A 23874-nucleotide genomic window follows, 5' to 3' on the forward strand; every position below is an offset into this window, starting at 1 on the left:
CTTATTTTATATTTTATTATTGCCAATGATATGATTAATAAATAATAATAATAGTTGTAATATGAAAATTCTTGAATTTTCGTATGCAACTTTTTTGAATTTTTGCTCTTGTTATTTTTTAAAACAAAATATTTATTTATTTAAACATACATTGATTTAGTTTTCAAAAAAAAAAAAAAAAACTGTGTATGTGTGTCTATCCATTTATTTTTATTTTTTAAAATTAATAAATTTGAGCTCCAACTTTCATTTTTTAAATGGATTATCATGTTCACTTTTTTTGCCCTTTAACTTATCGAAGTTATATTTTAGTCTCATAAGTTTATCTTTTGGCACTGGGTCCGGGTGGCTCTAAACATATAATTGATTTTTTGATGTCACGTCAATATTTTATAGTATCATACATAATTTTTCGACGTCACATAAATGCTCGGGTGAAATATGACAAAAAACCAACAAAACGTTAAATTACGTGAGTGAAACACAACTTTGACAAATTAGAAGACAAAAAAAAAATCCAACTTAGAGGAATGAATTTACTATTTTCTCATATGGATTTATAAACGTACTAGGAAAAACTAATTTCCACAGCTAAAAATATGATCTATATTTATATGTATAATTTGTTTAATTGTATTCTTTACTTACGTGGTTCATTAATTAATTTCATTTACATCAAACTCAATTAAAATATATTTAATTTTTTTTTTGTAGAAAATAATAATTTTAAAAAAATGGATTAAAGAACCCAATATATATAATGACTTGTACCATGGAGAATGGAGTCAGTAACTTTGATGCATGCAAAAAGCTTTGGAAGGCTCATTCCAATAAGAGTGAAAAGTCCCTTAAAATATGTACAGAACCACTATAGCAGTCAAAAGTTCTTATCAATTTTACCTTTTTTTTGGGGTATTTTTCAGTTTTTGCATATACAATATATATATATATATATATATATATATATATATATATATATATATATATATATATATATATAGACACACACACGAACTTGTTATCCTGCACACCAGGTGTACAGGGTATCATGAACACCGTCTACGTGGCGGTGTATGATTGGTCAGCTTTTTTTAAGAAAATAAAACAATTATTTATATATATATATATAATCCCAGTACATTCTTGCACTTGAGAGTATAACTCTGCTTAATAAAACTAAAATAATTAAAATCAAATAAAAAGAATAGAGCTCGAGTCTGATTTGATTCAATTAGTCTAAAAAATTGGAATTCAGAAAAAAATATATACAACTGATCAATCTGATTCATAATTTTTTATGCTTGCTTGATAAAAAAACATAAAATCATTAATTGTTTTACATATTATTCATTTACACGCTTAGCCAACCAAAAGCACAATCAAAGTATCTAACAATATAATTAAGAAAAAATATTGCTGTTACATTATTATTGATTTGAGAGTTTATTCTTCCCTAATACTCAAATATAAAAACATGACACTCGGGTTGTGTTTGAATCGAAGAATTTCAAATTTATATATTTGATACATATTCAAATATATTTTTGTTGTTTAGATAAGTAAGATCATAAACTTCAAATTCAATGATTACCTGTTTATATACTAATTCGTGTCAATTGAGATTGATATCAAGTTCACCTAATCATGAGTTCATTTAAAATTCATTCTACTTTGTATTACTAATGTGTAAATAAATAACGTGTTGATTTAAGATTTGATCTATTTTCATTTTAAACAATAAAATTATAATTAAAATCTATTGATTTCAAATCCAAGAATCCAGCGTAAATCTCAATGAATTTCAGTACATTATTTAAAAGCATAATCACTAAAATTTGTTTTCCATTATATTTTTTTGTTGATTAAATGTTTTTTTATTAAATAATTTTACAAAAAAGTTTTGATAAATATTATCGTTTAAGCATTTAGTTATTATTATCTAAATACTTATATATATATTATAACTGAAGTTATTTATCTAGTTTTTGTGATTAATCACTAATATAGTTTATCATCTATTAACAATTATTTAAAAATAAAATAAAACAAACTAAAAAAAGAAGATAGAGTTTCTACAGTTCGCTTCAAAAAAGCGTTTCATTTGACTAAAAACTTGTGTGAGACGGTGTCACGGATTGTATTTGTGAGACGGATCTCTTATTTGGATTATCCATGAAAAAATATTATTTTTTATGCTAAGAATATTACTTTTTATTGTGAATATGGGTAGAGTTGATCCGTCTTACATGAGACTCACTCAATTCCAAAATAGAACTAACTAAATATTATAAAGTTAAAGTAAATAAAATATTATATATGTATATATATACACATCGGACAAATAACACATCATAGAAAAAAGGAAGAAAAAGGACAATTATTACTTTTTCAAAATAAAAATAGAAAACAATGGAAATGTGGGAAAATGCCAAAAGGTAAAAGAATCCAATTACCAAAAAATCTCTTGGAATCTGAGAAATTCTGACGAAATAATATACAAAAACATACCTAATACGGTCTAAATCTACTATGTAAGATTGAAGAATAACGCGTGCCTACATGCATGCTGACATCCATTTTTCACTTGGCTCGCCTTTTCAAGCTCTTTCCTGCTAATCCAATGACCCTAACGAGATTCTACTGATCAAATAATTTTGATATATTGTCTATCCACAATATTCGTTTTGGTACTCATAAATGAAGTGACACTCATCTATTAAATGTGATAAAATATATCAAAATTATACATCTAATATGTGAGTGCGATATAAATAAAAGTGGACATGATTATTGATAGACAATATGTATTTGATTTTATATAAAAATATGTGAAAACATAAATAAATAAATACTTTAGAAAACTGGTCGGGATGTTTTTTTAACTAAGTACAATTCAGAAACAAATTAAATTATAAAAAAACTCATGTGAGACGGTCTCGGGATCAATTTTGTGAGACTAATACTCTATTTAGGTTATCCATGAAAAATATTACTTTTTATTGTAAATATAGACATGATTGATACGTCTCACGAAAAAAGATTTATGAAATTGTCTCACAAGATACCTGCTCAGTTAAATTACTATGATGATCTAATATAGGATGCAAAACCTTTTCATTAGACATCAGTATTCTTTCTGGCAGATTCGTGTAAAACATGGTGGAATTCATATACCTAATGATGATCAAATCAAATTATATATAAAATCTTAATTAATAAATACACACACATGGAACCGATCGAGTTGACCTTTATTTCGGAGCCGTTATTATTACTGTTCGGGCAGACCGCTAATTTTGTTGTCGGGTCAGCCCGATAGCACCCGAATCGCATGAGGCCTGAAAACGTAAAAAACAATGGGCTGGCATCCTATTCAGCCAAAAAAAAAGCCCACGATATATTAGAGAGATTTTGAAAGTTTTTTTCCGACAAGATTGAATAGCTACTTGCGGTCCATTTTGTTCATGATTATATATTATAATTACATTTTAAGACGAAATTGTAGTCAATATATTTTATTATTAAAAATAGCCCAACGATCACCAATGTAATAAAAAAAAAATACACGACTGATCATAATTTCATCATAAAATACAATGGAATAGATATTACAAATATTGTTCAGTCAAAGGACTCATGGTATATTTAGTTTGGAGTAATTTTTTGTATAGTGTAATAAATTATATGGGAAAGATAATTTTGTATTGGAAACAATAATTAAAAATGAGATTATGAAAATGGATAGAAATATAAAATTTTGAAGTAAACCAAAAATAATAGAATATTTTCTTCTGGAAAACAAAAGTATTTCCTGAAAATAGACATTGCCCTTGTGCCATATGTCAAAAATTTGTGTGAGACGATATCACGGGTCGTATTTTATGAGACATATATCTTATTTGAGTCATCCATGAAAAAATATTACTTTTTATGCTAAGAGTATTACTTTTTATTGTGAATATCGGTAGGGTTGACTCGTCTCGCAGATAAAGATTCGTGAGACCATCTCACAATAGACATACTCTTTTACGGATCGTTCGATCCTACCTGTGGGGGCACTGCCCCCAGGATTTAGATGGTCCAGATTTAGCCACATATGTAATTTTTTTAAAAAAATAGTGGACCTCGTGTACTTGTGGCTAAATCTGGATCTTGGATCTACACATAGAAGCACTGTCCCCACAGGTGAAATATTCCCTCTTTTACCCAATAAAATGACCATTGATATGTCTATGTGACAGTTGATTGGCCAAGACTACTTTGAAATCGTAGTTTATATTTGACTTGCAGAGTTTGAAAATTTGAATCGATGATAACAATTAGATCTGCAACCTAGTTTCTCGTTAATAAAACATCTTTACCAGAATAACCAGATATGGAGACTGGATATGTTAGTGGAATCACTGGAAAGCCAAATTCTTGATAAACAATCCCACCCCGATGCATTTTCTTTTTACACCTCGACTAATTTATAGCCGTTGATATAAATAATCTATAATCGATCATAGACCAAGTCTCCTACCATCTCATGTTTGGTACAATGATACCAAAAGGACACTAAACCTAGGAATTGGTTAAAAATTGGTTAAACGTATTGGTCCTCCGGTGAAAGTCCTACCTACCTCCTCTCCGGCGTGATAACTCAACAAAATAGTGTAAAGTTAGTATTATGAAACTAATTTTATTTTATTTTCGTAAATTAGTCCTTTTCTATTTTCGTAAATTAGTGCTTTTATTAATTAAATTCAATGATAACAATATTATTTATAAGTTTTATTTTATTTTTATGTAATGATGTTAAGAAATTATTATTATCCCAAAATTTTAGTGATTCAGAAAAAAGCCGCAATTTATTTTTTTATTAACAGGAACACTTCAAAACCGCTAGAAGCTCAAACGTCTATAGCTCGAAGAAGTTTCAACTGTAAGAAGACTTCCAACCGGCTGTTCAAAGACTTCAAACTGCTTTATATAAAAGTCATTCATTGCTCACTTAATGACATTATCTTACCAGCTCAGGACATTCAATGGTTTTACACCGCTATAAGTCAACCATGTCTCGCACCAGTCCCGATAAATATCTGCATTTATGTCACTATCACAGAATACAAAGATTGCTTAAACATCCTACAAACTCTGAAGGAGCTAATGATTATTTTTATAAAAAAAAAAGGTCAGCAGCAAATCTTCAAAGGAATGAGATTCAAAGCTACACAAGTAAAGAAAACATTAAATGTTTGCAGAACAACATTTAATGTAGCTGCAGCTTATAGTGAGACATCATTCAAGCGATACATATTTATGTTATTCAACTTTTCCAACTGTTGGGATAATAGCTTATAAAAGAAGAGTTGAAGAATGTAGAATATAGTTCGATCATTTTAAGCTTTTCAAACACGCGATTGGCACACTACTAAAGCTTGCATACTCAAAGATATGAGCACACTTAAAGTTCATATACTTCATCGGTCATCAAGCACGTAGTCAGCAGAAAGATATCTGATCATTCAAAGATCAATTTCGTGCTACTCAAAACATACAATTTTTTTTTATCAGTAACCTTTTGGTTATCATAAATATTTTTAAAGAGTTTATTTACCCTTCTCTAAACTCTTTCTCGATCCTAACAAATCATTAATATAATTTTTTAAAACATGTTTATTTATCACATTAAATTAAAAGTTTTTAATAAATATTTAATAATTTTTCCAATAAGTTTAAGAGTATATATCAATTAATTCATGAAAGGAAATTTAGGTATTTACAAAACATTACAAAATTAACCATATAATTTATCCTTATGTTTTATATTTTTATCTTAGTTATTATACATTTTAACTTATATCGTCCTCAAACCAAATGGTACCATGATTATAAGATGTAGAGTAAATCTTTGTGTTACGATCTATTCTCAAAACGATCGTGTCTTTCCTAATCTAATAAATAAAAAATTATCATAAAACATAATTTAAAAATATTTTAAAAAATCATCCTACTTAAAATAATTATATTTCACATTTTTTTAAAAAATCTTCTTTAAATTTCTTAATTATTAATATAATATCTAATTTTTTTTGCACAGAAAAACTATTGTATATTATAATAATTAAATATCTTGAAACTCAAACTAAGCCGCCCTAACGATTAAAATCCCGAATATGGTCCTTATCATCATGCCCATCAATACCATAATAGGTTAAATATAAAATGGTCCCGAATCTTTGCTTAGATTTACTGTACCGGAATGAGCCAAAAGTAATATCTAAGGATACGGTTGGTTTTCGCAGGTCTATTATATTTTTGAGATGAGTTGATTCGTTCTTGGTTGACTCGTCTCACAAATATAAATTCTTTAGCTGAGGAGGTAGTTATTGATATGATTGTGATTAAATAAGAACTAGCGATTTTTCGGCGCATACATTTTATGTATTATTTAAAGTTTGGTTTTTAGAAAGACTGTTTTTGAAACTTATATAATGTTTTTCCAGCTGCTTTTGTTAGAATGGTCAGTTCTCATGTTTTTGTTGTTGTTGATATTTACGTTAATTTATTTAAAATAAGAGAGTTATAAATGAAATTTCTTTTAATATTACGATTACGAAACTATTCGGTTCTCATGTTTTTTATTAATAGTATATAATGGTAGAGATATATATTTTATTTCTTATCCTGTAAAATCAGTTGATCTATTGTTCAATAAATAATCATTCGTCACCCTATCAACCGAATCAAATTAGACAAAAATTTGTGTGAGACGGTTTTACGGTTCGTATTTGTATGACAGATCTCTTATTTGAGTCATCTATGAAAAAAATATTACTTTTTTTGCTAAGAGCATTACTTTTTATTGTGAATATGGATAGGGTTGACCTGTCTCATAGATTAAGATCCGTGAGACGGTCTCACATGAAACTCACTCATCAAATTATATCATGAACACGATATTTTGATCTGGATTTATGTAAATATAAATCAAGTCGATCAATGTATTCTCTTAAGTCAAAATCGATAATAGCCCACAAGCTGATGTAACTAAATTACTCCATATCATAAAAATATAGTCTAATTTCTATATTTAGTAGTAGTATATATGTATCTATTAACTAAGTTTTGGAAAAGAGTTTTTTTTTGATAATTTTTTTAATTTGTGCGAAAAACAAACAAGTATATCTATTTGTGACACATAGAGTATGTTATAAATGTATTTTAGAGCAGATGTTTTCGTAAAATTTGGTCATATAATTTGATTTTCTGACGAATAAAAATCTGTAATAAAGTCCAACTAAATAAATTGAAATGAAATTTGAACCAGTAGTCGAATAAAACATGGCTTTTATTCTTCGGTGCTAATTTTAATACCATTTCGTTGAACTCGAATAGCCTAACGTATGGGTCGCCGAAGGCCACACATAATGCCCATAACATACCAAAACTTTCCTCGTCTTATTACATCCAAAACCAAGAGAAAATTTAGTCACCAATAGAAGCAGCCCATGTCAGAACCAGAATCTCCCTGACCAACTATCTCGTGACATGTCAGCAGATAAGAAATCACTTCTAATAATAATAATAATAATAATAATAATGGGGCAGCATGCTTAAGATAGAAAAGTACAAATTTTATCAGCAAATCTAGGGTTAATATATGTTATATCGAGTTTTGTCATGTGTTGAATGGATAAATAATGACCATTTATTCAATTTTGATATATGAATGTGTCGACATGATTCATCACTCAATACATGTGTTATGTTACTCATTTGAATATCATTTACCTAGACGTTATATCAAAAGTGTTTTATCTTCTTATTTGAATACCATTAGATCATATGGATTGTTATATATTTATAGAAATTTATATCTATATCTATATATATATATATATATATATATATATTTTGATGATTTAAAAATTAACATTTGACCATATTATATAAAAAAAAAAACTACTCTAAATATAACATAAAACAATTACCAAATCCATTCATGTTGCGATTGGATTCCAATTATTATAGACAGAGGCAAGGCGAGCCGAGCCGTAGGGTTGTCAGCTTAAATGAAAAATACATTTCAAAATTTTATATATCGATGGAAATAAATTAGAACATTTCTGAAAATCTAATTATGTTTGAATGGAAGGAAAATTTAAAATCCATCAAAATTATCATTACATTTACATAATTAGCGGATTTAAACCACACAACATTAATTGACATGTATTGGAATTTTTATAAAAATATGTTATTTGGAATTTTTATAAAAATATGTTATTCGGAAATATATCCATCTTGTTTGAATACTTAGTTTAAGATAACATCTTCCTACATAATCATTATTTTAAATTCATTATAAATAACGATAATTTTTTTATGTTATAATTTTGTTTCTCAAATAAAATCTCCACGGAGAAAAAAATGTGAAAAATTCCAACACGATTTTGGAAGTGATAATCACCCATGTCCCCATTTGTGGTTGCCATTAGAATAAATGTAAATCCCAATTTTCATATTAATTTTTGGGGTTCCCCGTTCGTCTTTTACATATATTAATTTTCAATTCTCGTCATACGAAGTCGGAATTCGAAGCCCAAAAATTAATAAATATATAAAAATTGGGATTTATTTTGAACAAATAAATGAATCACATATGTTAATTATGATATATATATACATAGGACTTAGACAGAGGCATGAATTCATGAAAGAGAGAGAGGTAATCAATGATCACGTCATACTTTTGACGATTAATATATTATTTTGTTAGGATCAACGTTATGCTAAAAGTGTAAAGACAGGCAGAAAGAGAGGAAATCTGTCCCCATGCATTACATTACAACCCAAGAGCTGTCCTTTCCTCTGTTCTAATTTCCATCTCTACCGTCCATCCATTTTCAGAGCGAGGAAATCTAGTGAGAAAAAGACTCCAACAGTGTGTGTAGTGTGTGTATCAGTATCGGCTGAGTATCCTAGCCCTTCATTCCTTCTCTCCCGTGACTACTTACTTACCTCCATTCTTTCTCTTTTTATGTTAGATTTATATTTAGATACAACTTTCGGATCTGAGAATTTTTTGAGTCGTTGGTATTTCCAATACATATTGAATGTACTTGATTCTTGAATTCTTGTCACTAAGTTGTGCTGAGAGATACCATATCTTTTGTGGGATGTCTGTTTGGAGGATTTTTACACGAGAAAGACGCTGTCTTTGATGTTTGGATGATTTCAAAAGTGGTTTTTTTGAGCTTTCTGGTGACTGAACGGTGATTCTTTTTACTTATTTTTTTACCCTCCGTTCTGGGTTTTTGAAGGGTTCTTGATTGTTTCTCATATATAGCATAATATATTGCTAAAGTTTTTGGCCTTTTCCACTTCTTTTTTTCAAAAAAAAAAATTTCCCTTTTTGGTTTCATGCTTCATATACTGAATAAAGTACTCCAGGGTTGGTTCTTGGAATTTCCCCCTCACAAGTATTTATTATATAAACTTTAATAGGCTCAAAATTTCTGACCAAAACTTGAAAATCCCGTATCTGGAATCCTTGTTTTAGCAGGCCTCAATCCATAAATCACAAAAATTCTAGTTCTTGGATTGAAATTTCATCGAATTATTCACTACTTTGTTCTGCTTTTTGTTTCATCTTTGTCTTAGTTCAAAAGAAATGTCTTCTTGTTTAAGTGGAGGTGGTAGAGCCTACAGATTAGACCTTGAAATAATAAAATCCCCCACAACTTCTTGGATTTCAAATTCATCTTCTCCATCTTCAAGTCACTCAGAATCCACCAACTCCGCGCTTTCAATCTCTACAAGAAAGCCAAGAACCCCAAGGAAAAGGCCTAACCAAACTTATAATGAAGCAGCATCCATTCTTTCCAGAGCTCATCCAAAGATTTTCCCATGCAAACATCTAAAAATTCCTTGCAAACTCACAAAGTCATCGTTTGAGATAAAGAATAATTTTTTGTTAGAGCCATCGGACCTTCTTATACGGCCTTTCCAAGTTATTGATAGCTCCGGATTCTTGTTGCCAATTTTTGAAAAACCTCGGTTCCTTACTCGGCCTAAAAGTGCTGAAAAGTCATGCCAAAGCCTGGGAGAGATTGATTCTGAGAGGAGTTATCTCGAAATCTATGATGATTCTCACCAAGATTTTGATGCAGAAGCAATTTTGGATGAGGATATCGAAGAAGGGATTGATAGTATAATGGAAAACTTGAACATGAAAAAGGAATCAGCTACCAATGCAAATCATGATAAGACTATGCCAATCAAGACATTTTGCTACAGTTATCCACTCGGTCTAGGATTTGATTATGGACTTGGGATGAGAAGGGAATCGAGAGCAATGAGAAATGTTGATGAAGAGGATGATTGGTGGAGATTTCCCAGTGTTATTGATATAAAGCTGGCAAAAAATCGGGTAGGAAAAGAAGAAAAAGGTGGAAATCAAGAATCTAGAATCATCCAAGGAGAATGCACCCTCAAATATTTTACCAAACCAAGAAAATTCCATTTGTGAAACAGCTCAGGGGGAGTCCATTACTCAGCCAAATGCACGGCTATTCTTGAAACTGAACTACGACAACATATTGGACGCTTGGTCCGATAAGGATACGCCATTTTCCGGCGATTCCCCGGTCTCCAATACTGCCGGAAATAATGTCCAAGTACGCAAGTTCATTTAGCCTTTTGCTTCAAAGGGAGTTAGTTGAATTTGGCTTCTGTTATTTTAGTTAATATTAGTAAGTTCTTTTTTTCTTAAAAATAAAAGTATAAAGTTCTTTTCTTTTAGATTACATCTCAACATTGGTAGGTCGAACTTGAGATCTGTCATTTTTGGACACATAACACCGTTAGACTAAGATACTGGAATTATACGGTAGCAGTGGTGGAATATTATATTATTCCATAACGAATATTAGATAATAAAAAAATAAGCCGGTTTTAAGGTCTTAAATACGTTATTATTCATGAAAATGCCTATAATTTTTTGTCTGGACATATATGTACATATTATTTCATTAATCTTGAATTTCAAACTTTCGTTAAATTCCAATTACTATTATTAAATAAATGGCGATTGGTCGGGTGCAGGTGAGGCTGGCACAGATAGACTTGTTCTCCGAGAACGGAGGAATCAGAGATGCCAGTGTACTACGCTACAAACAAAAGCGACGGTCCCGCTTTTTCTCTAAGAAAATTACGTACCAGGTCAGAAAAGTCAACGCAGATCAACGGCCCAGAATTAAGGTATTTGTTTGATGAAACTTAATTCGGGTATTTAAATACGATGTAAAATTATTATTAAAATTTAAAGCTCAAATTCGATTCGAAAAAAACCAATTTCACACTCTTGGACTCAAGCGTGATTGAGAATCGGCGAAAATGAAGACCGAGTCTAGTATTGATCGAGCTACTCAATTCGTTTGCACTCTAAGTAAAGATTACTTAGAAATTTATCATAAAAAGGATTATCTGTATACTGATTAGTGTTTGTTTGTAATAATGGAACAGGGACGATTTGTTAGGACGCCGAATTCACCGGACAACGAGGAGGGATGATGATTTGGTCTGATTCTAAATTTGTTTTGTAGTCGAAGTTTGATTTATTTTAGGTTCATTTTCGTTCTGTAGTTACTCTAGATTTGAAGTTGCAGATTACGAAGAGTTGTAAACAAGTTGAGAAACGGGAGAGCATCCGAATATTATATGTAAATAAAGACACATATTAATAGGGGTGTTTTTGGGTGTGTGTGGAAATGTCAAATGCCTATGAAAAGTTCAATTTCAAAACAAGATTCAAACTCTGGAGTGTAAGCATTTGATGTCTCTACTTATGTCTTTCTTGTTAATTTCTTTTAACGAAATACAGTTGGCGTCTTCATTGGAGGAAGCAATGCCTGATGATGATATGTTTATGAAGCTTGCTCTACGACAGGCATGTGTTCAGTTATCTGAAGGCTTTTTTATGCAGTCGGCGCAATATCGTCATTTAAAGTTATGATTTTTTTTCTGTCTGAGTAGAAGCTCACGGGAAATTTAGGGTCTGATTCCGGCAAGCGTCACTAGTACAGACGTAGGGTTTTGAAATGGTCCTGAACCTGAAATCATGACGAAGACAGTTAGAAGGGGCAGGGCCGATCCTAACAATATTTGGGCCTGAGTCTAACTTTTAAAAAGAGGCCTCCGAATCATAATGTGTGTTCATATTTTTTTTAGTTTCATAGTAATTTTTCAAATTAAATCAATACGTCAAAGACAATATAAAAAATTAAAGGATAAAAATATCAAACATGTCCAAAATGATCACTAAATAACAACCCGCCTAACAGTTGTAGAGCTAAAAATATTAATCAAGTCTGTATAATCAAGTTGTTCAGTTTCTTTTCTCAATCGATAACATAGTCAATCCATTCAATCTTTCTCGTGACATGGTTGATCGGAGAAAAGTTTTGATGAGCTTTATCTTTGAGAAACTTCGCTCTGCACTTGTTACTGTGATCGGGACAATCAACAAGATTTTATAAGCAATATGAGCATTTGAAAGTCAGATAAGCATTATATCCACCAAAATTTCAGTCAATAAGCGTATATTATAGATACCACATAAAGCCTCGAAGAAAGTAAAAAACTGCGATAAAAAATTAGAAGCCCGAACAAAGCAAATACAAGAAAATAGACTTACAGCTCCTCACGGGTCTTTCAATCAAACCTAAAGACGACGCAAAGTCGATTAAGGCTTGTCCACAGATGAATATTGGGGGAGATTGGAGAATAAATTGATAACATGATAAGCAAGTTCTATTTAATAAATAATTTGTTTTGGGCTATCTAATAACTAATATTATATATAATAATTTTTTTTAAAATTTTTGGGCCCTAAAAAAGAGATGGGCCTGAGTCATTGGACTCATTTGCCTCTTAATAGGCACGGCCCTGAGAAGGGGACCGGGAGGGTGTCCTGACGTAGCCCCTCCGACGCTCAAGTCAGTGATGAGGATATATGGGCCCTTGATGGACCTATCTTCCGGTTGGGTTAGGGATGGGCCATGGGTAATGGGCCCATCCATGGGGTATCAAAGCCTTTATTAGATTAACACACACTTAGCTAAAATACGTGAATTAAGTCAAACCAAAGATCAATGGATGAGTCGATACTAATGCCGAACGATCACGGCTGCTTAGCTCTTGGGTAGAACCTTACCTCGATGCTGTTCTTTTTCAATTTACTGATATAATTGAGTACTCTGGGTATGAAAATTATGGAACTATCACCCAGAGTATATTGACATGATTATGATTATCCTCACCTCTCCCTTGCAAGGCTAAGCTTTCCTGGGACAAACTTTAAGTACCACTGTAGTAAGCTTCTCATGTTGTTCTCCTTTTAAAATTCTTTTAATAAAAAAATTACCCTCATATTTCAGATGGGAAAGCAAATACCGGTGATAATTGTAACTTAAAAATTAGTTGAAAATGCAGATAAACAATTCTAGGGGGGGAAAATTTTCTGATGCGATTCTTTATAATATCCATGATATAAGTTCCCATTGTGCCAATAGGAATAGATTGATAAGATTGAGACTTTTATTATGCGGCAGAAAATGGATTACCATGTTTTCATGTCATCCTCATTAAACTTCCATTGCCATTTAATCAGTTGTGTTATTGTTCAAGATCAGGCTGTCATTGCTTCGGGGAGAAATCGGCCTACTGAGACGAGAAATGTATGATGTCATTTTTGAGATAATATCATCTCTCTTCAATTTGTACTTGCTCAATTTTACTTGGCTCATATTTGTCCTTCCTGTAATATGCATATGATCATTATCACTTGTTATCTACAGGCCACTAGGCACGCAGAGATGGAAGCAATTGGTAAGCTGCTTGAGCAGTGGCAGAAAAGTGGGCTAAAGAGAGGGGAAATTTCTTTGAAATTGTCACAGTGCAGCACCCTTTACGTTACACGCGAGCCATGCATAATGTGTGCAGCAGCTTGATCTATCATTGGTATGGCAAAACAAATACTTCGACATTTTTCTTGTTGCTTTTAGTGGTGATCACTTTTGGTTGTCATCGCATGATTGTCAATCAGGTATTAAAGAAGTATACCGTGGGTGTGCAAATGACAAGTTTGGAGCCCTTGTGGATCAATATTGTCATATTGAATTATCATTATTAACGTGTATTCAGTTTAATATATCAATGCAAATTGCAAATCCATGGATGATTCTACGTTCTTATTACAAAATATTCTCTCGAATTCAATTACAATATAAAAATATTAGAAAAATTAGCTACTTTTCAACGATTCAAAGAAAAACAATAACGTAATCAAAGTTTTAATGCACTCGTCAAGGGGTGTTTAAAACTGACAGCACTAGCACGTGTGACTTCTTCTGACCAGATTCTTCGACTTTCATCTTCATTCCATTATTTGAGCTCTTTTCATGCGAATCCTTTAATCGAGGTGAGGCGTGATCATATGCAACACTTAACGACAAACATGAATAAAATGTGGACATGACACATAAACTAATGCTAAAACTCGTTTTACCAAAATTTATAATTATTGGTAATGATGTGGCTCAATTTTTTACAATATATGAACTCGAACGTCGTATTAACACCGTCCTAGCGGCGACACCTATCAAAGGGCCAGCATATTTGATACATTTCTACTTTGATTTATCAACACAAACATGTTTTTGAAATGATACAGAGATGTGCATTCGAACTTTTTAAATTTTATTTCAAGTTGTGCCTCTTTCGCAAACGTATATATATGGAAATAAATAAATACTAGTATGTAAAATTGGGGTGTTGCCCTCGTATAAATTTGAAATGGAACAACTATAATATACTTCTTGAATATTTTTTAAATAATTTCCCATATCACGTAGCAAATATTATATATATATAATTTTGATATGTTGCACACCTAACGTACACATCTATATGAGCACCGAGGATGTGTCACTCATCCATTAGATGCGCAAATTTTCTATATTTCATCACATCCAATAGGTGAGTGACACTTCATCGGTGCTTACATAAATGTACACGGTAGGTGTGCACAAACTAAAAATATTTGAACATGGCACATGTATCCAAGTTATTTTGTGTCAATGACGATGTATTAGTTGATCATATATATATATACAATATTCGGCGTGAGTTGTACAAATAATTATCATTATCAAACTTCTGATTTTTGTATAATCGTTTTTAGATTCCATAAATTTGTACAATTGTTTTGTACTACATCAACTTAGATATTGTTAAGATTAAAGTTTAGACCTAACTCAACTCTAAAAGTCACTCAAAAAGGGAAGATTGTATAAGTTCATATATAAAACTTCCAGATATTTTATCTAATCGATATGAGATAATTAACAGACATAAACCTTTGACACTATACCGATGTTCTTTTTTTTGCTGGAACTCAGCGTACCAAGAGGCAAGAGGTTGTTTATGAATATAATTTTCTAAAACTAAAAACTTCTCAAACTGATTTCGATACAGTGAACATTGGTTGTATTCCACGAGATGGAAGATTAATTGGAACTTTCTAAAGAAAAAAAAGGAAGTGAAAAAACATGAGGGAAAAAACCCATTATTTTATTGTAAAGAAGAAAGAGGAAGGGTCCAGAAATCTTCCATGGTGGACACTGGACTGGTGGAAATAGTTTAATGGAATCATCAAACTCATCTCCTCTCTGTTGTACCATCTTTGGCGCGTCCATATTAAATAATTTCAGTCATTCAAAACCTAACCACCACCATTACACACCACTCTTCACACCCTTTTGGCTTTTTTCACATTTCACAGTTTCCACACGGTCCACCATTCAGTTCAATAATTGGAATTCTTATTTTAGATCAACGTTTTGCTTTGAATTGTGTGAGTATTAAATGTGGGCAGTTGCTAATGCACTGTATTTCTTGATGCTTCCTTGCTTATTCTGTGAAAAAAAACACATAATTTACTACTGTGGGCGCTGCTCGGTGAAAAAGTGGAGTCACACTGTATTTATGTAATCAGCATTTTGGGTGGGGATGCTTTTCTTGGATCAAATGTGAGAAAAGATCTTGGCTTTTTCTATCGTTTTTCTTTAATGGTATTTCGTCTAACCCTCTTGTAATAGCTTGAATTGTTTTGCTGATTCTTTGCTTGAAACTTGTCTTTCCTTACATTTTTTTTAAAAAACATATGATTAGCCATGTTTCAGGTTAACGTTCGACTTTAAGTAAATGTGAGTAAGAGAGAGAAGAAAACAAGAAAGAGGATAGAATAAATATAGAACTGATCTTCAAGGTAACTTGTTGGCTCTCCCTTTAGTTATCTGGTCGGTAAGTTCTCACTTCAATCCTTACCATTTTCCTAATATTTCACTGGTTTAGTTGGTATATATGAAGAAAGCTGCTAGTTACTTCGATTTATGCGAATTCTATACACGGGTGAGCTGTTACTTGTTAGTTTTCCAGATCAATTCATATTGTTTTGGTTATTATTAAGTGGTTATAAACTTGTTAACCCTTTACTTTTGGATGCAAGATTCATTTAATTTGTTGCACATGAACAGATTTGGCTTATCCAAGGTTGGATACTTTGAAAGATAATGTATAAAACGAGGAATATGGAGTTGAATGGTTATTTTACTGTCCTCGTATTATTGGGTTTTATGATTTTCGGGAAGGCGGAGGTTTACATTGTGACTCTTGAAGGAGAGCCCGTGGTAAGTTATAGAGGTGGTGTTGATGGATTTGAAGCCACAGCAGTGGATTCTGACTCTGATGACAAAATAGATGTCACCAGGTAGTCTTAATAATTTGTTTATTGATTAAATATTTGAATAATTATGTCGAACCTCATAGAAACAGCAGCTATTTGCTTATCTTCCTGTGGACCATATTGAGCTCATTTAGTTGGTTGTTTTGAAGATTTTCTTGTAGCATTTGATAAGTGTTTACTTGGCTTAAAGTTTCTTTATTACCTAGGATCATCTGGTTGACTTTGATTAGTTTATTGGTAACTTTTCTCATCATCCTCAAGTTTGGTTGATAAGAAACGAGTATTCTGGATTATATTATGCAAAATCAACTTTATGTTGCGGGTACTCTTTTTTGTCCCCTGCTTAGAATGCTTAACTGTATTTCAACTGATGTTAAATAATAACTATTTTGTTGTCCACAAAATAAATATGAACTGCGGCACGAGAATGAAATGATGAAAATAGAGCTCGTGCAAGTTCTGTCAGGGCTAAATCAAGTTTACTGATTCGAACATTGATATGGATGCTCGATCATTCCCTGTTTGGGACTTGGACTAATGAATTGTTTGAGTTGTTTTCAATTATTTTCTGGTGAGATCAGTGTTCTAAATTCGGCACAGGCAACAAGGACGCCTAGTCGTCGACTTATCCACCAATGTGCCCTAGGCGTTGCGGACAATTAGGGGTTTTAGGTTTTTTTTGGCTTTTTTAAAAAAAGTTTTTTGGGTTTTGAATTTCATTAAAAGTTTAATTAAAATAATGAAAGGTAATTTTTTATCGGCTTTAAACTAAAGTCCAACAATAAATGTGATTTGTTGGCTTTTCTTAACACACTAAACTTCATCTTCGTCTGCAATATAGAGAGAAAGAACTTCACGGGGATGATTTTGTATTTGAAAAAGAAGAAGATCACAATGATAATATTTAGTTTGTGTCTAACGACGAACAAGTTGTTGAAAATTACGGAGAAGAAGTGGAGTAAATTTGTAATATTCTGTTAGTATATTAGTTGTGTAATTTTGAACACATTTTTAATTTGATATTATTGTGTTGGAGTCATGTTATGTAATTTATTATGTTGATACTGTTGAATCCGCCTAACGGTGACTAGTCCCCTCTTAGGTGGCCTAGGCGCTGGTTTGACGTCCGACTATTGTGTAGCGAATTTGAGAACCTTGGATGAGAGTCATGAGATATGTTCTATTTTGAAGCCCGTAATGTATAACGATAACAAATTTCTTGGTTTGTGAGTGGTGAACTAGTCAACTAGATAATAAGTCGATTCCATCCTTGGAGGATTTTGAACCAAGAATCTGGTATATTCTATTCTGTATGGGCCAGCAGTTTGATTTCTAAGCCACTCAGATAATCTTTCATCAGTCGTATATCTAAAAATAATTAAAGAAGCACATTTTGAACTCTTTGAGGTCTTCTTTTCTCCAATGCTCTTGAAGCTCCTTTAAACTTGAATTATTTCCTCAGTCAGGAAATGAACCTGTTAAAACTTGTGGTCATGTTATATGCAAATATTTGGTTTGTATTTTTAGTGGCATGTGTATTTCCAATTGCAGTCCCCATGAACAAAAACATGGGATGCATGGTTCTGGGGATTTGCACAGTGTCATGAACATTTGATTTGTTTAGGCCATGCTACAGTGTTGTGTTTCTTTAAATAAGGTCCATTGAAATTCTGATAACTGAATTCAAAATGTTTCCATTTCTTGGTTCACTTTCAGTGAATTGGTCATATCCTATGCCAACCATCTAGAAAAGCGACATGATATGCTTCTTGACATGCTGTTCGACCGAGGCGCCTATAAGAAACTTTACAGCTACAGTCATCTCATCAATGGATTTGCCGTTCATGTTTCACCGGAACATGTGAGATTCCTTTCGCCTATATTTAACATTCCTCCATTTCTTTGACATGATCAATGCTCATTACCTATGTAGCACAGATACTCTTAAATTTTATTTTTCTGACTTATCAGACACGAATACGACATGGATACAGATCCGTGTCGTTGACTTTTTGTATGGACACGACTAGAATATGCCATGGACACGGCGGTGATAAGTTTCGACAAATTTTTTTCTTCTTAATTCACTCATCTGAAGTTGTACATTGTTATATATTTACATATACATATACATACACACACACAAAAAAATATATATTTATATATATTTTAATAATTGTCGTATTCTAAGTGTATTATGTCTTATATTTTCAAAATTTTCCGTATTGCCAAATATGAAAAAGCTATATCGTATTCGATATGATACCCGTATCCGTATCCATACAACATAGCTTACGGATTTACTTGTGTTCCTAATACCACTAACGTATTAGTAGGCAGAAATACTCAGACGAACAATTGGTGTAAAGTCTGTGGAAAGAGATTGGAAAGTCAAGAAACTTACCACCCACACCCCTCAATTTTTGGGACTTCCAACAGGAGTGTGGCCTACTGGAGGTGGCTTTGACAGAGCTGGAGAGGATATTGTTATTGGCTTCGTTGATTCGGGAATTTATCCTCATCATCCAAGCTTTGCAGCTCACAAAATGGACCCTTATGGCCCGGTCATAAAGTATACAGGTAAATGCGAAGTTGACCCAGAGACCAAGCAGGACTTTTGTAATGGGAAGATTGTTGGAGCTCAACATTTTGCTGAAGCTGCTAAAGCAGCTGGTGCATTCAATTCCGACATTGATTATGATTCTCCCCTTGATGGTGATGGACATGGAAGGTTTGGCTTTGACTTTTATTTTAGTTTCGTATTTTATTCTGCTTCTCAAGCTGTAAATACTAGGTAATACCAAAAACCTTAATGCATCCTTAAATATGAACTTTTTCCTTTTCCCGCTTTTTTTTTCTGGTTTGTCTTAATTTGGTTCCAAATTTTATCTTTATTTATTTATTATGCTTCGTGAAACTTAATCCATCAATATCTTTTTATTCAGTCATACGGCGGCAATTGCAGCTGGAAATAATGGAATTCCTGTGAGGATGCATGGGTATGAATTTGGAAGAGCAAGTGGAATGGCACCTCGTGCTAGGTAAGGTTATGTTTGTATCTTATGTCTCTTTGGGACATAAGCGTTTTATGGATCATTTTATCAATTTAAATATCATTTCATCAAGAGTTGATAAGTTGGTCTTCACATAGGATTGCCGTGTACAAGGCACTCTACAGAATATTCGGTGGATTCATTGCAGATGTAGTAGCTGCCATTGATCAGGTAGTCTAAATTGCGAAGTCTTGGTTAGTAAATTGTTATGAAGATGATGAGACTACTATACTTCGCTGTTTCCATCTAAATTGATCTCGTTTCTTGCACATATACTAACGTGGTTGTGGTCAGTATGATACTCCTGCATTTGCAAATAGATTATAGGAAAAAGTGAGCACACATTTCTACACCAATTTATCGGATATTTGTTATACTAATGTCCTGAAAATGAATTAGAGGAAAATATTATTTTGTGTACTATAGAGGGGACTCTATGGTCTCACGCAATGCACATTTTGGCAGGCTGTCCATGATGGTGTGGATATCTTGAATCTCTCGGTGGGTCCTAACAGTCCTCCAGCTGCTACGAAGGCCACATTCTTAAACCCTTTTGATGCCACCTTACTTTCGGCTGTAAAAGCTGGAGTTTTTGTTGCACAAGCAGCTGGAAATGGAGGTCCTTTTCCCAAATCCTTATTGTCTTACAGTCCTTGGATAGCATCTGTAGCTGCTGCAGTTGACGATCGAAGATACAAGAACCATCTCGCCTTGGGAAATGGGAAAATTTTAGCTGGAATTGGTTTGTCACGTAAGTATGCCCGAAGTGAATATGGAATGCTAAATTTGCACGTTACAAATTAAAGAATATATGTTGGAACGAGCTGTGATATATTTAAGCTTATTATGTCTTTGTTATATTTTTTATTATTGTGTAAGATTTTCTATAATATTTATTTACATCGGGTGATGATTGCAGTCTAAACTAAAAGCTATTATAAACTTTTCAGCCGTTTGGGGATTGTGTCACACATGTAGACCTTTATGGCCGAACAACGAAACTGTGTTATTTGGGTGTAGTCTCTTCTCTATATTTCCACTACTTCAAAATTCAAAATGGAATAATTAATTCCGCTTTCCCTTTGCACTATTATATCTTACCTTGTCATTTCTCATATCTGACAAGTCGAAAGTATGGCCTTGAAAATTTTTTAATTTCAATTTGTTTACTTAATGCAGCTGCTACGCATCCAAATCAAACATTTACCCTCGTGGCAGCTAATGACGTAATTCTGGACTCCTCTGTCCCCAAGTATAGTGCTTCGGACTGCCAGAGGCCTGAAGTTCTGAATAAAAATTTGGTCCAAGGGAACATTCTTCTCTGTGGCTATTCTTTTAATTTTGTTGTTGGAACATCTTCGATCAAGAAAGTCTGGGAGGCTGCCAAGAGTCTTGGTGCTGTCGGCTTTGTCCTAGCGGTAGAGAATTCTTCTCCTGGGACAAAATATGATTCAGTTCCCGTTGGCATTCCCGGGATCCTGATAACAGATATCATCAAGTCGACGGTAACTATTTTATTTTTTGTCGTCATCATTATTCATATTATCTTTCCCTTAGGAGAGCAGCAGTTAGGAAAGAACAGGCACTCTTGGTGGCTAGCATTTTGAATTATATCAGGTTATTTTATATTTTATGCTTTTGTACCATGAAGTGATATTGCTGGAAAAAATTGTTCGTTGGCATTTTCATATTAATTTTTGCCACGGTGCTGAGGAATGAAATTTGAGTGGATATATTATTAATAGTGCAAGGCAGTGGTTGTTTTTGACTCATTTGATACTCAGAGTTCACCTACTTTACATAAAATAAAATTATTTGGATTCTCATTTGTAATCATCATTCGTGGATGTCTGGATGATCACATCTTTTAGGAACTTATAGACTACTACAACGTCTCTACACAAAGAGATTGGACTGGTCGAGTTACGAGCTTTAAGGCAGTAGGAAGTATTTGGGATGGGCTGGAGCCTATACTCCTCATGTCTGCACCGCAGGTAGCATTGTTCTCTGCTCGAGGACCTAATATCAAAGATTACAGCTTGCAAGAGGCGGATCTACTAAAACCAGATATTTTGGCTCCTGGCTTTCTAATTTGGGCTGCATGGGCGCCTAATGGAACAGATGAGCCAAACTATATTGGTAAGTTGTTACTCTTTACCATTTTTTGAATCTTTTCCATGTGGTTTAGAAATCAAATTATTTTATTAGCAGATTTTATCATTAGAGCTACGGATAAGAAGCAATTGACTTGCAAAAGAACGTTACTAAAATATGTTTACTAATGTTGTTTTAAAAAATATGTGGAAATAGTTCTATATATTTGAATTGTTTAAAGAAATAGCATTCTTTTCTTCTTCTTCTTTTTTTTTTAAAAAAAAGAGAAGTTGAATAAGATTTTTTGGCTTTTGATTTCTTGAAACACTTGTTTAAAATATAAAATTCCAACCAAAACATCATTTTTTAACAAAAGTATTTTTTTTAATAAAAAAAACACATTTTTTGGAAAACTTATCAGAGAAATCTTTCAATGATTTATTTCTTAAGCAGTATTTTCTGCCATATTGATTCCAATTAATTTTTCCCAAGGAAGAGGTATGAATTTATTAATAGGAGTTTTAGCCATGTGGACATTTTCTGGCAGATGCGGCCACAAGGTCAAACTAAGTTCTATTTGTGTTGTGAACTCTTTTATTCTATCTCTCTTGTTTAAAACTCAGCAAGCTTAAAGAAGTTGTTTGTTTGCAACAGGTGAAGGCTTTGCGATGATATCCGGAACGAGTATGGCTACTCCTCATATAGCAGGAATAGCTGCTCTAGTGAAACAAAAGAACCCTCACTGGAGTCCTGCCGCTATCAAATCGGCTTTGATGACTACATCATCAACCCTTGACAGAGCAGAGAGACCACTTGAAGCCCAACAATATTCAGAATCTGGGATGCTCTCTCTGGTTCCTGCAACACCTTTCGATTATGGAAGTGGGCATGTCAATCCCAGAGCTGCTCTAGATCCAGGACTTATTTTTGATGCTGGTAAGTTCTATACTTCTGCTTCTGTCATTGTTTAGTAACAATAAAATCATACATTTCGTTGAAGAGTTGAAGTCAATTCCTTGATTATGGAAGTCACTCATGGAGCCAGAGGAAGACTGAGCAGTGCCATCATCCCCATTTCCCACAATTTCTCAACAAAAAAAAATTTAGACTTCTATGTTTTTATGTATTATATACAGAATATATGATTCTCTCTCCTAAAGTTTTCAAATTTATTTTTGCCCCTTTAGGGCGAAACTGATGGAACTGAAACGAAGAAAAATGTCATCCTATCTCATATTTCTTGTCACAAATTTTAGGATATGAAGACTACATAGGATTCTTGTGCACAACAGCTGGAATCGATTCTCGTGAGATCAGAAACTACACATATACACCCTGCAACTACACTCTTGGTCATCCATCAAATTTCAACACACCCTCGATAACAATTTCACACCTCGTGGGAACTCAAACAGTCACACGCACCGTGACAAACGTGGCTGAAGAAGAGACATATGTGATCATGGCAAGAATGGCACCTGCTGTGGCCATTGAAACCAGCCCTCCTGCTATGACTTTAACCCCTGGCGCATCCGGAAAATTCTCAGTTACTCTTACAGTTCGATCCGTTACCGGACTCTACAGCTTTGGCGAGGTTTGGCTGAAAGGGAGTCGAGGACACAAGGTCAGAATCCCTGTAGTAGCCATGGGTTATGATCGATAAGCTGATGCGGTAGCTGTATGTTTTGATGATATTCTTTGGTTCCATACTTCCATGTGGAACTGATGCATATGTTTGATGTATTTTCTCTAAAAAAACGTACACGTTTATAAAATAATGAAGATAAGTAGCATTGAGGGGAGACTTGGAGTTTCTTCTGATGCTTATAAGTTTTGACTCTTAGCTGTTATACGATATATATGGTGGAATGTACGACAGTTTAGCCTTGTTTTGGTTGGTTTGACTGCTAATGTAATAAAATTTATTATAGTAGT

At 32.9% G+C, this 23874-nt stretch overlaps 2 protein-coding genes and 1 pseudogene across 14 annotated transcripts; all 3 read left to right on the forward strand.

Moving 5' to 3' along the window:
• Positions 1–8814: 8814 nt before the first annotated feature.
• LOC140842676 (protein CHLOROPLAST IMPORT APPARATUS 2-like) lies at positions 8815–11739 on the forward strand (annotated as a pseudogene).
• Positions 11740–11809: 70 nt separating this feature from the next.
• LOC140842677 (tRNA-specific adenosine deaminase TAD2-like) lies at positions 11810–14219 on the forward strand. The gene is made up of 3 exons (XM_073210748.1): positions 11810–11935; positions 13680–13724; positions 13845–14219. The coding sequence occupies exons 1-3, from the start codon at positions 11822–11824 to the stop codon at positions 13995–13997; spliced, it is 312 nt and encodes a 103-aa protein (XP_073066849.1). The 5' UTR covers positions 11810–11821; the 3' UTR covers positions 13998–14219.
• A 1333-nt stretch (positions 14220–15552) lies between these two features.
• On the forward strand, positions 15553–23874 carry LOC140842674 (subtilisin-like protease SBT2.5). 13 transcript variants are annotated; one of them, XM_073210739.1, is made up of 13 exons: positions 15553–16118; positions 16230–16315; positions 16402–16458; positions 16584–16816; positions 18509–18653; positions 19129–19523; positions 19738–19833; positions 19944–20016; positions 20311–20596; positions 21025–21350; positions 21717–21984; positions 22594–22875; positions 23196–23874. In XM_073210739.1, exons 4-13 carry the CDS (start codon positions 16620–16622, stop codon positions 23600–23602), a joined length of 2475 nt encoding a protein of 824 aa, XP_073066840.1. In that variant the 5' UTR covers positions 15553–16118; positions 16230–16315; positions 16402–16458; positions 16584–16619; the 3' UTR covers positions 23603–23874. The 13 variants fall into 13 exon arrangements, with proteins under 13 accessions (XP_073066840.1, XP_073066836.1, XP_073066843.1 ...); XM_073210735.1 differs by having other exon boundaries at positions 16219–16315; positions 16402–16816; XM_073210742.1 differs by lacking the exon at positions 16402–16458 and having other exon boundaries at positions 16219–16315.

The sequence above is a fragment of the Primulina eburnea genome, chromosome 10, assembly GCF_022965805.1.
Source record: "Primulina eburnea isolate SZY01 chromosome 10, ASM2296580v1, whole genome shotgun sequence".
Lineage (NCBI taxonomy): Eukaryota > Viridiplantae > Streptophyta > Magnoliopsida > Lamiales > Gesneriaceae > Primulina > Primulina eburnea.